This window comes from Trichechus manatus, unplaced genomic scaffold, assembly GCF_000243295.1.
Source record: "Trichechus manatus latirostris isolate Lorelei unplaced genomic scaffold, TriManLat1.0 scaffold00069, whole genome shotgun sequence".
Lineage (NCBI taxonomy): Eukaryota > Metazoa > Chordata > Mammalia > Sirenia > Trichechidae > Trichechus > Trichechus manatus.
In genome coordinates this window covers 13932832-13947602 of record NW_004444005.1, presented here as the reverse complement: position 1 = coordinate 13947602, position 14771 = coordinate 13932832, and the positions used below count along the sequence as shown (strand labels likewise).

Here is a 14771-nt window from a genome sequence, read left to right as displayed (position 1 = left end):
TATACACATACACAAACATACGCACACATGCATACGTGCACACATGCATGTATACATGTGTGCAAAGACAAGTACACATGCATATACATACGTACACACACGTGCAGGCATACACTCACGCACACGGTTGTATTAGCCCCACAGCACCGCTATGGGGTGAGTGGTATTGTCCAAACTTTAAGAGAGAGGGGAAAAAATGTATTGGAGGAACCACAGCTGTGCATGGTTGCTCCAGAATTGAAACTCAGATCTATCTCATTGAAGCTTCTTTGCGTGCACTGCCAGATGGCTGATGCTGACCCTGGGGACAGAAACTATGACAACATGTTGAAAATGCTGTCAGACCTGAATAAGGACTTGGAAAAGCTCCTGGAAGAGATGGAGAAAATCTCAGGTAGGATGTTTACCAGCCAGGTGCCTTCACCTTTCTTTCCAGTAGCCCGAGCCCTCCCCACCCTTCTAAGCTCAAATCACTCGCTTCCCTGACCCCCTGGCAATCCCTATGGCACGCAACTGCTGTTCCACAGAATTTGACACTGATAACTGAATGTTAGCTTGAATTGTTTTTTGATCATTTTATGCGCGTTTGCACCTTATTTCCGCAACCAACTGCCGTCTTCAGGGCAGAAATAGTGACTCCTTCAGAAAGTGGCACAGTACCAGCCACAGCTCAGATACTAAGCAAGTGGCCAGTGATGGTACCGTGACACCTGTGAATAGAACTGCAGCATTTCTTGCTATGAGTCATTTAAGTAGAAAGGGTTTCGAGTACTAGTGTTAAGACTGGTGGGGTACCGACATGGGAGAGACAGCTCAGTAGAAGAAAGCAGCAGTAGGCGTCAGCGAATTTCTCCATTTGGGAAAGGAATGTTTGTTTATTTTACTCGACATGTTTCCACTAAGTAGTAAACAGCAGTGGTAGCAATACCATCAAAATTTCTTTAATTTGTTCTTTGCTAATTCAGAATGTGTATTAATTCTTGTGACTTGTGAGCATAATTTTTTGCTAGAGAAAATCATAATGTGAAAGAAATTTTAAAAAGCATGCATACTCTGTTGCTGTTGTTAGATGTCGTCGAGTCGGTTCTGACTCATAGTGACCCCCTTTGTACAGCAGAACTGAACACCGCCCAGTCCTGCACCATCCTCACAATTGTTCTTATGCTTGAACCTATTGTTGCAGCCACTATGTCAGTCCATCTCGTTGAGGGTCTTCCTCTTTTTTGCTGACCCTCTACCAAGCATGATGTCCTTCTTCCAGTGACTGATCTCTCCTGATAACATGTCCACAGTATGTGAGACGTAGTCTCACCATCCTTGCTTCTTAGGCGTGTTCTGGTTGTACTTCTTCCAAAACAAATTTGTTTGTTCTTCTGTCAGTCCATGGTATATTCAATATTCTTCACCAGCACCACGATTCAAAGGCATAAATTCTTCTTGCGTCTTCCTTATGAATCGTCCCGCTTTTGCATGCACATGAGGCAATTGAAAACACCATGGCTTGGGTCAGGTGCACCTTAGTCTTCAAGGTGACATCTTTGCTTTTCAACACTTTAAAGAGATCTTTTGGAGCAAATTTGCCCAATGCAAAATGTCTTTTGATTTCTTGACTGCTGCTTCCATGGGTGTTGACTGTGGATCCAAGTAAAATGAATCGTTGACAACTTCAGTCTTCTCTCCGTTTATCATGATGTTGCTTATTGGTCCAGTTGTGAGGATTTTTGTTTTCTTTATGTTGAGGTGTAATCCATACTGAAAGCTGTTGGTCTTTGATCTTCATCAGTAAGTACTTCAAGTCCTCTTCACTTTCAGCAAGCATGGTTGTGTCTTCTGCATAACACAGGTTGTTAATGAGTCTTCCTCCAACCCCGTGCCCCATTCTTCTTCCTGTAGTCCAGTTTCTCAGATTATTTGCTGAGCATACAGACTGAATATGTATGATGAAAGGATATAACCCTGACGCACACCTTTCCTGACTTTAAGCCACACAGTATCCCCTTGTTCTCTTCGAACGACTGCCTCTTGATCTGTGTAAGGATTCCTTAAGAGCACAGTTAAGTGTTCTGGAATTCCCATTCTTCTCACTGTTATCCATAATTTGTTATGATCCACACAGTCCAGTGCCTTTGCATAGTCAGTAAAACACAGGTAAACATCTTTCTGGCATTCTCTGCTTTCGACATCAGCAATGATATCCCTGGTTCCAAGTCCTCTTCTGAATCTGGCTTGAGTTTCTGGCAGTTCCCTGTCAATATACTGCTACAGCAGCTTTTGAACGATCTTCAGCAAAATTTTACTTGCCTATGAGATTAATGATATTGTTTGATAATTTCTGTATTCTGTTGGATCACCCTGGGAATGGGCATAAATAATGGATTTCTTCCAGTCAGTTGGCCAGGTAGTTGTCTTCCAAATTTCTTGGTGTAGACGAGTGAGCCCTTCCAGCGCTGCATTCATTTGTTGAAACATCTCAATTGGTATTCCGTCAATTCCCGGAGCCTTTTTTTCACCAGTGCCTTCAGTGCAGCTTGGACTTCCTCCTTCAGTACCATAGGTTCCTGCTCATACGCTGCCTCCCGAAATGGTTGAACATCAACCAGTTCTTTTTGGTACAGTGACTCTGTGTATTCTTTCCATCGTCTTTGGATGTGTCCTGCATCGTTTAATATTTTCCCCATAGAATCCTTCAACATTGCAAGTCAAGGCTTGGATTTTTTTCTTCAGTTATTTCAGCTCGAGAAATGCCAAGTGTGTTCTTCCCTTTTGGTTTTCTCTCTTCAGGCCTTTGAGCATGTCATTGTAATACTTTGTCTTCTCAAGTAGCCCTTTGAAACTTCTGTTCAGCTCTTTTACTTCATCATTTCTTCCTTTTGCTTTAGCTACTCGATGTTCAAGAGCAAGTTTTAGAGTCTCTTCTGACATCTATTTTGGTCTTTTCTTTCTTTTTTGTCTTTTTAATGACCTCTAGCTTTCTTCATGTATAGTATCCTTGATGTCATTCCACAATTCGTCTGGTCTTCGGTCATTAGTGTTCAGCCTGTCAAATGTATTCTTAAGATGGTCTCTAAATTCGGGTGGGATATGCTCAATGTCGTACTTTGGCGCTTGTGGACACATTCTAATTTTCTTCAGTTTCAGCTTGAACTTGCATATGAGCAATTGCTAGTCTGTTCCGCAGTTGGCCCCTAGCCTTGTTCTGACTGATGACATTGAGCTTTTCCATTGTCTCTTTCCATAGCCGTAGTTGATTTGATTCCTGCGTATTCCATCTGACAAGGTCCACGTGTACAGTCACTGATTATGGTGGTGAAAAAAGGTATTTGCAATGAAGAAGTCATTGGTCTTAGAAAATTCTGTCATGCAATCTCCCGCATGGTTTCTAACACCAAGGCCATATTTTTCAACTACCAATCCTTCTTTGTTTCTAACTTTCGCATTCCAATCACCAGTAATTATCAATGCATCCTGATTGCATGTTCTATCAATTTTAGACTGCAAAAGTTGGTAAAAATCTTCAATTTCTTCATCTTTGGCCCTAGTGGTTAGTGCATAAATTTGAATAATAGTCGTGTTAACTCATCTTCCTTGTAGATGAATGAATATTACACTATCACTGACAGCGTTGTACTTCAGGATAGATCTCGAAATGTTCTTTTTGACGATGAATGCAATGCCATGCCTCTTTAATTTGTCATTCCTGGCATAGTAGACCATATGATTGTCCAATTCAAAATGGCCAATACCAGTCCATTTCAGCTCACTAATGCCTAGGATATTGTTTGTGTTCCATTTCATTTTTGACGATTTCCAATTTTTCTAGATTCATACTCCATACATTCCACATTCCAATTATTAATGGATGTTTGCAGCTGTTTCTTCCCATTTTGAGTCATGCCACATCAGCAAATGACTCCATCCACATCATTAATGTCAACTCTACTTTGAGGAGGCAGTTCCTCTCCAGTTGTCTTTTGGGCGCCTTCCAACCTGAGGGGCTCATCTGCCGGCACTATATCAGACAATGTTCCACTGCTATTCATAAGGTTTTCACTGGCTAATTTTTTTCGAAACTAGACCTCCAGGTCCTTCTTCCTAGTCTGTCTTAGTCTGGAAGCTCAGCTGAAACCTGTCCACCATGGGTGACCCTGCTGGTATTTGAATACCGGTGGCATAGCAACACGCCAAGTCCCCACAGTCTGACCAACTGACAGGTGGAGGATGCATACTCTACTCAAGTGAAAACAAACTTTTTAAGGAAAACATTAGTTTGCAAATAGTCTTCATTCATTACAACAGGCGTTAGAAAATTGCTGCTTAGAAGTGTGTGCAATTAATTTGCCTGTGTGCTTGAAAGTTAAAAAGTTCTACAGTTCATTTCCCCACTCTAAGTTATATAATTCCTTCAGTCTAGTTACACATTCTCCTATTTAACAACATTCATTGATTACCTACTGTGTGCCATCCTAGGAATATAAAATTGAATAGAGGTGTTCCTTCACTAGAAGAGGTGGGTGGGGGCCAGGAACAGACATCACCACAACTAAGTATAATTTCAATATATAAATTCAAATTAATGTACATTTTAATTTATATATGAAAATTATAACGTGGCACATGCTGGTAATGGTGTACCCCCTGCATCAAGGAGGGGGCGAAGAAGGAGGCCAGTGAACCTGAGGATAAGGAGGCGTGGCAGTGAGGAAGGACCCTGCAGAGAAGAGAGTCAGGCCGTATGTAGTAGAGAGAAAGGCCGACATGATTGGGGGGCCAGGTTAGCCCCCAGGCCCGCAAGGTGGCCTGCCCAAGAGGGAAGAGGCCGCGATGGCGAGAAGCAGGGTTGTCAGAGCCAAGCTGAGGAGTGTCTCTTCTCTCATCTTGGTGGTCGGGAGGTATACTAGAAAGATCCCTCTGGTGACAGTGTGAAGGGATGGTTTGGAGAGGGGAGACTGGAGGCAGGAAGGCCAATTAGGAAGCTGTGTAGAACGAAAGGCTAAAAAGTAGCTGGCCTTACCTCGGACTCAGCACTGAGAACAAGAAGGGAATGTTAGATCACTGTGACAGACTGCTGATTTCTAAGAGTTCCTTCCGTATTGAGTCTGTAGCGACTGTTCACATTCGTAGTCAATATTTTCCCCACTTGGTTTTTTCCTTTTAATTTTGTATATGATGCTTTGGTGAATAGAGCTCTTCATGTAGTAAAAATCTATCAGAATTACCCTTTCTGATTTATTCCCGTTGCTCTGGAGCCTAGGAAGTTTTTCCCTAATCTGAGATCAGTGAAATATTTACTTGTATTTTCTCCTACTTTTGTATGTGTTCCTTTTAAAGGTTGTAATCCATCTGGTGTGCCAGAGGAGCCAGGCTGCATATTGCATTTTTACTTAGGTCCACTGGAGGTTCTCTTTTTGGCAAATAAATATTCCAACAATAGTTGAAGAGGAAATGTTATAAAAAGTGCTCTCTCACCTCAGACACAAGGCAGACAGATTTTTTTAGTGAAACAAGTCATATAAAGGGCTCAACTTGGACAATTTTTAAAATTAGTTTTCAAGTCTCATAAGTAAGCTGAAAGTTGATGCATGCAACTGTGTAGTTAAGCAGCTATGCTTCTTGGAAGACATCTGCGCTCCTTTCTCTTAGGAGTAAGACAGGTTTAGCTTAGGTCTGCTTGACGGGAGTGAGCTGGTAATGCACAATTCCACCTTTCCCTCCCTCCACACCATGCTGCTTGAATTCCTGTAAGTTCTGTTAATATCCTTTTAGCTGATTCTTTCCTTAGTTTTAGTTTTGTGTATTTTCCTGTTTTTGTAATTCTTTTTCTATATAAATATTCTGCACAAGTTGTCTGATTTGGGGGTTAATGTAAGTCTTTTTTATATTTCTTTAGCAGTTTATCCACTGCTAAAGAGGTATGTTTTATTAATGTATAAACAATCACAGATTAAATAGTATTAAGATACTTTGTCTAATTTACCTTTTGTCATTTCTTAAGTATACTATATGTTCTTGAACCATAGATTCAAACCCAGTGGGCTGGAACATGAAAATATTTTTCTACCTGAAGTGTAAGCAGTAGAATCATTTCCTCCTAGTATCCCTAGCACAAGTTAGGACAAATGATGTTAACAGAAGTAGGATGATTTTGGACCAGAATGACATAATCTATCGCCCTGATCCTTGAGATTAAAATGAAGTGGGACACAGCATAGGGGTCCTCGGCCTCTGTTGCCGCTGGGAATGCCTTTGTCTACTTCTGCTAGTGACCACACAGGGCAAGGGGAATAACCAAGGAAGCAATCACCAACAACTATTAATACCACTAACCAGCAAGTAAATATAAGAAAAGAATGTACATATGTTGTTGTTGTTAGATGCTGTCCAGTCGACTCCAACTCGTAGCAACCTTGCGTATAACAACAAAACCTTGCCTGATCCTGCACCATTTTCACAGTTACTTGTGTGTTTGAGCTCGTTAGCAGCCACACTGCGTCAGTCCATCTCACTGAGGGTCTCTTTTTCCCGACCCTCTACTTTACCAGACATGATGTCCTTTTCTAGCAACTGGTCTTTGCTGATGATGCGTCCAAAGTAAGCAAGATGAAGTCTCACCATTCTCATTTGTAAGGAGCATTTCAGTTATATTTCTTCTAAGACTGTTCTTCTGGCAGTCCACGTATATTCAGTATTAGCCAACACCACAATTCGAATGCATTGATTCTTCTTCGGTCTTCCTTTCTTATTGTCCAGCTTCCGCATGCATACAAGGCCATTGAAAAGACCATGGCTTGGATCAGGCACATTTTAGTCATCAAAGTGACTTCTTTGCTTTTTAAAATTTTCAAGAGTTCTTTTGCAGGAGATCTACCCAGTGAAATACATCGTTTGATTTCTTGACTGCTGCTTCCATAGATGTTGATTGTCGATCCGAGTAGAATGAAATCTTTGACAACTTCAGTTCCTTGACCAGTCTGTCGTGATGTTGTTTATTGGCCCAGTTGTAAGAATTTTTGTTTTATTTATGTTGAGGTGTAATCCATACTGAAAGCTTTAGTCTTTTACCTTCATCAGTAAGTGCTTCAAGTTGTCTTCACTTTCGGCAAGCAAGGTTGTGTCATTGGCATGTTACAGGTGGTTAATGAGTCTTCTTCCAATCCTGATGCCAAGTTCTTCGTATAATCCAGCTTCTCAGATTATTTGTTCAGCGCACAGATTGATAAGTAAGGTGAAAGGATACACCCCAGCTGCACATCTTTTCTAATTTTGAACCACTCAATATCCCCTTGTTCTGTTCGAGCAACTGCCTCTTGATCTATGTACAGGTTCTGCATGCGCACAATTAAGTGTTCTAGATTTCCCATTCTTCGTAGTGTTATCCATAACATACCCTTATCCATAACATTGCTATAGTCCACACAGTTGAATGCTTTCATGTAGTCAGTAAAACACAGGTAAATATCTTTCCGGTATTCTCTGCTTTCAGCTAAGATCCATCTGACACCAGCAATGGTATCCCTTGTTCCACATTCTCTTCTGAATTTGGCTTGAATTTCTGGCAGTTCCCTACTAATGTACAGCTGCAGTCATTTTTTAATTATCTTCAGCAAAACTTTGCTTGCATGTGATATTAATTATATTGTTCAATAATTTCCACATTGTGTTTGATTGCCTTTTGGAACAGCTATAAATATGAATCTCTTCCAGTTGGTTGTCCAGGTAGTTGTATTCTAAATTTCTTGACATAGATGAGTGAGCGCTTCGGCACTGTATGCGATTGTTGAAACATCTTGGTATTACGTCAATTCTTAGAGCCTTGTTTTTCATCAAGGCCTTCAGTGCAGCTTGAACTGCTTCCTTCAGTACCAGCAGTTATTGATCATGTGCTACCTCCTGAAATGGTTGAACATCGACCAATTCTTTTTGGTACAGTGACTCTATATATTCCTTCCATCTTCTTTTGATGCTTCCTGCATCATTCAATGTTTTGGCCACAGAATCCTTCAGTATTGCAACTCGAGGCTTGAATTTTCTCTTCAGTTCTTTCAGCTTGAGAAATGCCAATCATGTTCCTCCCTTTTGGTGTTCTAACTCCAGGTCTTTGCACATTTTATTATAATACTTCACCTTGTCTTCTCCAGCTGCCCTTTGAAATCTTCTGTTTGGTTCTTTTACTTTACCGTTTGTTTTATTCACTTTAGCTGCTCTGCATTTAAGAGCAAGTTTCAGTAAAGAAAACAAAATTTCAATGTCAGTGATGAAAACAAAAATCCTCACAACTGGACCAATAAACAACATCATGACAAAAGGTCAAGAAATTGAAGTTGTCAAGGATTTCATTCTACTCAGATCAACAATCAACGTCTAGGGAAGCAGCAGTCAATAAATCAAATGATGTATTGCATTGGGTAGATCTACTGCAAAAGATCCCTTTAACATTTCAAAAAGCGAAGAAGACTAAGATGTACCTGACCCAAGCCATGGTCTTTTCAATGGCTTCATATGCATATAGAAGCTGGACAATAAAAAAGGAAGGCTGAAGAAGAATTGATGTATTTGAGTTGTAGTGTTGGCAAAGAATATTGAATATAGCATGGACTTCCAGAAGAATGAACAAATCAGTCTTAGAAGAAATATAACCAGAATGTGCCTTAAAAGTGAGGATGATGAGACTTCATCTTGCTAACTTTGAACACATCATTAGGAAAGACCAATCGTTAGAAAAGGACGTTATATTTGATAAAGTTTAGGGTTAGCGAAAATGAGGGAAACCCTCAATGAGATGGATTGACACAAGAGCCACAATGATGGACTCAAACATGCCAACAATCATGTTGGAGTACCAGGCAGCATTTCATTCTTTTGTATATAATGTTGTCATGAGTCTGAGCCAGCTTGGCAGCAGCTAACAACAAGTTAAAGATGTTTCTTTGTAGACTTAATTTGCTTAAAGTTTTTTTTAATCACAAATAGGTATTAAATTTTATCAATTTCTTTCTTTTTCTTTTTTTTGCATTGATTTAGATATTCATATGATTTCCCCCTTTTCTTAATATGGTGAATTATACCAATTGATTTTCTAATGTTGAACCATCATTGAATTTCTTTTATAAAATTTACTTGATTATAATATTATATTGACATGCTGTTAGATTTGGTTAGCTCATGTTACATTTAGGATTTTACATCTATATTCATGTGAGATGGACCTTGTTATGGATTGAATTGTGTCCCCCCGAAAATGTGCGTCAACTTGGCTAGGCCACGATTCTCAGTTACGCGTGGTTGTGCACCATTTTGTGATCTGATGTGATTATCCTATGTGTTGTAAATCCTAACCTCTATGATGAGGCAGCATTAGAGTCAGTTAAGTTAATCAGGTAGGACTCAATCTGCAGGATTGGTTTTATCTTGAATGAGTCTCTTTTGAGATATAAAAGAGAGAATCGAGCATCGAGAATCAAGGGACCTCATTACCACCAAGCGAGAAGAGCCAAGAGCAGTGTGTCCTTTGGATCTGGGGTCCCTGTGCTGAGAAGCAATTAGACTGGGGAAGATTGATGACGAAGATCTTCCCCACAGCCGACAGAGAGAGAAAGCCTTCCCCTGGAGCAGGCACCCTGAATTTGCACTTCTAGCCTCCTAGACTGAGAGAGAATAAACTTCTGTTTGTTGGAGCCATACACTTGTAGTATTTCTGTTATAGCTTGTTAGGTTGTTAGGTGCCATTGAGTCAGTTCTAACTCATGGCAATCCTACGTACAACAGAATGTAACACTGCCCGGTCCTGCACCATCCTCACGATAGTTGTCATGCTTGAACCCATTGCTGCACCCACTGTGTCAGTCCGTCTTGTTGAGAGTCTTCCTCTTTTTCACTGACCCTCTACCAAGCATTATGTCCTTTTCCAGGGACTGGTCCCTCCTGATAATATGTCCAAAGTATGTGTGAAGAAATCTCGCTGTCCCTGCTTCTAATGGGCATTCTGGCTGTACTTCTTTCAAGACAGATTGATTCATTCTTCTGGAAGTCTGTGGTATATTCAATATTCTTGGCCAACACTGTGATTCAAAGACGTCAGTTCTTCCTCAGTCTTCCTTATTCATTATCCAGCTTTCACATGCATGTGAGGCGATTGAAGACACCATGGCTTGGGTCAGGCGCACCTTAGTCCTTAAAGTGACATCTTTGCTTTTTAACACTTTAAAGAGGTCTTTTGCAACACATTTACCCAGTGCAATGCATTGTTTGATTTCTTGACTGCTGCTTCCATGGGCGTTGATTGTGGATCCAAGTAAAATGAAATCCTTGACAACTTCAATCTTTTCTCTGTTTTTCATGATATTGCTTATTGGTCCAGTTGTGAGGATTTTTGTTTTCTTTATGTTGAGGTGTAATCCATACTGAAGGCTATGGTCCTTGGTCTTCATCAGTAAGTGCTTCAAGTCCTCTTCACTTCCAGCAGGCAAGGTTGTGTCATCTGCGTATCACAGGTTGTTAATGAGTCTTCCTCCAGTCTTGATGCCCCATTCTTCATATAGTCCAGCTTCTCAGATTATTTGCTCAGCATACAGATTGAATAAGTATGGTGAAAGGATGCAACCCTGACACACACCTTTCTTGACTTGAAACTGGCACCTGGCAGTCTTCTAAAAAAAACTGGCCAGTAAAAACCTTATGAATGGCAGCGGAACATTGTCTGTTATAGCAGCACTAGATAACTAAGACAGACAATAATTTTCTTTTATCGTAGTATTCTTATCTGGTTTTAAAATAAACCAGTTTAAGGAAAATTATGCTTTTATTTTCGCTTATCTCTGGTCTCAAATTTTCCACAGTGTAAATGGAATATTTCTGTAAAAGGTCTTAAGGTATTATGTTAGCTCATAAAATGAGATTACTAGCTTCCCCTCTTCTTTTAATTTCTGGAATAACTTGTATTAGATAAGAATTAACTTTTCTTTGAAAGGTTGGTAGAACTCGCCTGGGGTTTGGGATAAGGAAGAATGTCACCATTTACATTTTAATGTGTACTGGTTAGTTTTGCCAATGATGTAAGTTAGCCTGGTGGTGCTGTGAACTCTGAGCTTCTTTCCTGATTGCAGGGCTTGGCCTTCCCTGTTCCCTGCTTCGGCCTTCCTGGCTGTCAGCACACTCCTGACGGACTGCTGGCCGGCCTTCTCTCCTGCCAGGATTTCTGGGGCACATGATGCTGACCCTTCACAGGGTGTCTGAGTGCACGTCTTGACCGATTTTTCTTAATCTCTATGACAGGACTGTAGCCCTGCCCAGCGGGTCACCTCCATGTGCAGGCTGAGCCCTAATTAGCCTCTCAGAACATCCACTCTTCAGGCCCCACCAAGGCCTGTGACCTTGGCATTGCCCCTCCCCAGCCTCATCAAACACCCGCTTCTCTGTCACACAGTCCCTTTCTTTCACAGAGCCTGCCACATCTGCAGTTATCTTGTATGTTTCTTATCTGTTTTCTCCACTATGACTAGGGCAGGAACTTCCCGAGGGCGGGCATGTGGCTATCCTTATTCTGCTTTGCCATCTGGGTGCTCAGTAACACTGAAGGAGTGAATGAGTGAGTAAATGAATGAATGGAGACATATATTTCTGGAGGCTTTCCTGATGGTCATGAGTCCCTCTGGTTCTATGAATTCTAAATGTTTTCCTTGGATCAGATCGTAAGAGGGCTGTCACTTGACATGGCATCTTAGCGTCTGTCTAGTTAGCTTGTACTGCTGTAACAGAAATACCACAAGTGGGCGGCTTTAAACAACAGAAGTTTATTTTCTCACAGTTTAGGACGCTGGAAGTCTGAAAGCAGGAGAAAGCTCTCTCTCTGTCGGTTCTGGGGGAAGATCCCTATCTCTTTTGACTTCTATTCCTCGATTTCTTGGAAATCTTCACGTGCTGTCTGTCTTCCCCCTATTTGTGCTTGATTCCGTGTCTAATCTTTTTATAACTTTGAAGTGATTGGGTTTAAGGCGCACGCTATACCAAGATGGCCTCGTTAACATAAAGGAAACCCTATTCCCAAATGGAATCATAACCACAGGTATAGGAGCTTGGATCCCAATACATATTTTGGGGACACAATTCAGTCCCTAACAGTGTCTCATAGAATTGCCTTTTCTGGATTGTGCTTGGGTGTTATCCTACTAGATGTCTTTTGCCCACAATCAGAACTACAGCCCTGAAAGGATCACCCTTGTATTTGAAGTAGGAAAGTCGCCAAGGGCGCCTCCAACTACATCACATGCCTCTCATAAAGAAGACCCATAGGAAAATCTTCTCCTGGGGAAAGGCATTTTAAGCAATAGGGTTGTTTTTATTTTATGATCATTGAACCTGGTAACTGAGCGTGTTTTCCTGCCCTGTTTTGGCCCTGGGAAGCTCAGTGCTAGAACCCCAGCTGCTGTATAGGACTATATGGGATTCATTCCTGTGAGCTGTTTTCTTCCCTGAATTTTAATTTCTTACCTACCCTAACTCTTTTAGCCCTGAATTTCTTAATGTATTTTACAATAAGAGTTTCTCCTTTTCTTGAGCACCTAATGTGTGCTAGGCAGTTTACATACATTATCCATGTACTCCTCCCAGTCAGCCATGAGGTCAGTATGCTGGTGTGTTTTACAGATGAGGAAACTGAGGTTAAGTAACTATCCAAGGGCTCACACCTGGAAGGTGGAGAGCTGAGAGACACTCCAGCTCCAGCTCCCAGGTCCAGGCCACTTCCTGCTGCCCAGATGTGGGCAGGTGCTGCAGTCCTGCTGCAGGTGATCTGGGCAGACACAGGCACGAGCACCATCCCCACCTGCTGAACAAGAGCCTCTGCAGGAAGGGCCGGGCCTCCATTTTAAACGAGTGCCAGTGGTTCTCATGCTCCCTAAAGCTGAAAGGTCCCTTTGCTGGCTGTGTAGTTCATGACCACAACCATTTGAAACATATGTACCTTTTCTAACAGTTCTTTCCCTAACCAATCAGATGTTCTTCTCTGTAAAACTTCGGTCTGCTGGCCTGGCTATGTTAAATACTTGTTTGCATTCATTACTGATCATCCAACTGAACTTCTTGGTTAAGTTCCTTAAGGACACAGCTCTTCAAAGAATCCAGTATTTTTTTAGCCCAGCAAAAAGGAGTTTTAAGGAGGACGGAAATATTGTTGCCAACTGTCTGAGAGGCTGACCTGTGGAAGGGAGGTAACCTTGTTCTGTGTAGTTCTAGAGGGCAGGGCCAGACCAGCCGGGTGGGTACTTCAGAGATGGGGTGGAGATGGGATTCTGTACACGTCCATGTTACTCCTACAAGAAGTGTACACTTGCTGTCAGACCCTGTGCTGGCTCAGGGCCACTGCCCTCAGGAAGTTCATGGAAGGACAGGCAGGTGAGTTAACAGGCCAACGTGGTGGTGAGTGTCAGGTGCACATGTGGGGATAGCCAAAGGACATCAGACAGCCACAGCAAAAACTTCCCATAAGGAGGTACCTCTGAACTGGGCCTTAACAAAAGCACAGAGGTGACCAGGTAGAGGTGGGCAGGCGTCCAGTCATTGAAGGTGTAGTTACTTGCGGCTTGGAGCTTTGCAGGACTGTGAGTAGTAACTTACCTGAGCATGATCAGACCTGCCTGAACATGGTCATACCTACCTGAGCATGGTCAGCTTACCTGAGCATGGTCAGACCTTCCTGAGCATGGTCAGACCTACCTGAGCATAGTCAGACCTACCTCAGTATTGTCATAGCTACCTGAGCATGGTCAGCTTACCTGAGCATGATCAGACCTGCCTGAACATGGTCATACCTACCTGAGCATGGTCAGCTTACCTGAGCATGGTCAGACCTACCTCAGTATGGTCAGACCTACCTGAGCACAGTCAGACCTACCTCTGTATGGTCAGGCCTACCTGAGCATGATCAGACCTGCCTAAGCATGGTCAACCTACCTGAACATGGTCAGACCTGCCTGAGTGTGGTCAGACCTACCTGAGCGTGGTCAGACCTACCTGAGCATGGTCAGCTTACCTGAGCATGGTCAAACCTTCCTGAGCATGATCAGACCTACCTGAGCATAGTCAGACCTACCTCAGTATGGTCAGACCTACCTGAGCATGGTCAAACCTACCTGAGCATGGTCAGACCTTCCTGAGCATGCAGACCTTCCTGAGCGTGGTCGGACCTGCCTGAGCATGATCGGACCTACCTGAGCATGATCAGACCTGCCTGAACGTGGTCATACCTACCTGAGCATGGTCAGCTTACCTGAGCATGGTCAGACTTTCCTGAGCATAGTCAGACCTACCTCAGTATTGTCATACCTACCTGAGCATGGTCAGCTTACCTGAGCATGGTCAGACCTACCTGAACATAGTCAGACCTACCTCAGTATGGTCAGACCTACCTGAGCATGATCAGACCTACCTGAGCATAGTCAGACCTACCTCACTATGGTCAGACCTACCTGAGCATGGTCAGACCTTCCTGAGCATGGTCAGACCTTCCTGAGCATGGTCAGACCTACCTGAGCATGATCAGACCTACCTGAGCATGGTCAGACCTACCTGAGCATAGCCAGACCTACCTGAGCATGGTCAGACCTACCTCAGCATGGTCAGACCTACCTGAGCATGATCAGACCTACCTGAGCATGGTCAGACCTGCCTAAGCATGGTCAGCCTACCTGAACATGATCAGACCTGCCTGAACATGGTCAGAACTACCTGAGCGTCATCAGACCTACCTGAGCATGGTCAGACCTGCCTAAGCATGGTCA

General features: G+C 42.5%; 1 protein-coding gene across 1 annotated transcript in view; it reads left to right on the top strand.

Annotated features, from left to right (window-relative positions):
- Window positions 1–265: 265 nt before the first annotated feature.
- Window positions 266–14771, top strand: part of SYCE3 (synaptonemal complex central element protein 3) — a 15690-nt gene continuing 1184 nt past the window's right edge. Inside the window, exon 1 of the mRNA XM_004380028.1 lies at window positions 266–394. Coding sequence (XP_004380085.1) covers window positions 286–394 — 109 coding nt within the window. The 5' untranslated portion in view covers window positions 266–285. The remainder of the gene's footprint in view (window positions 395–14771) is intronic.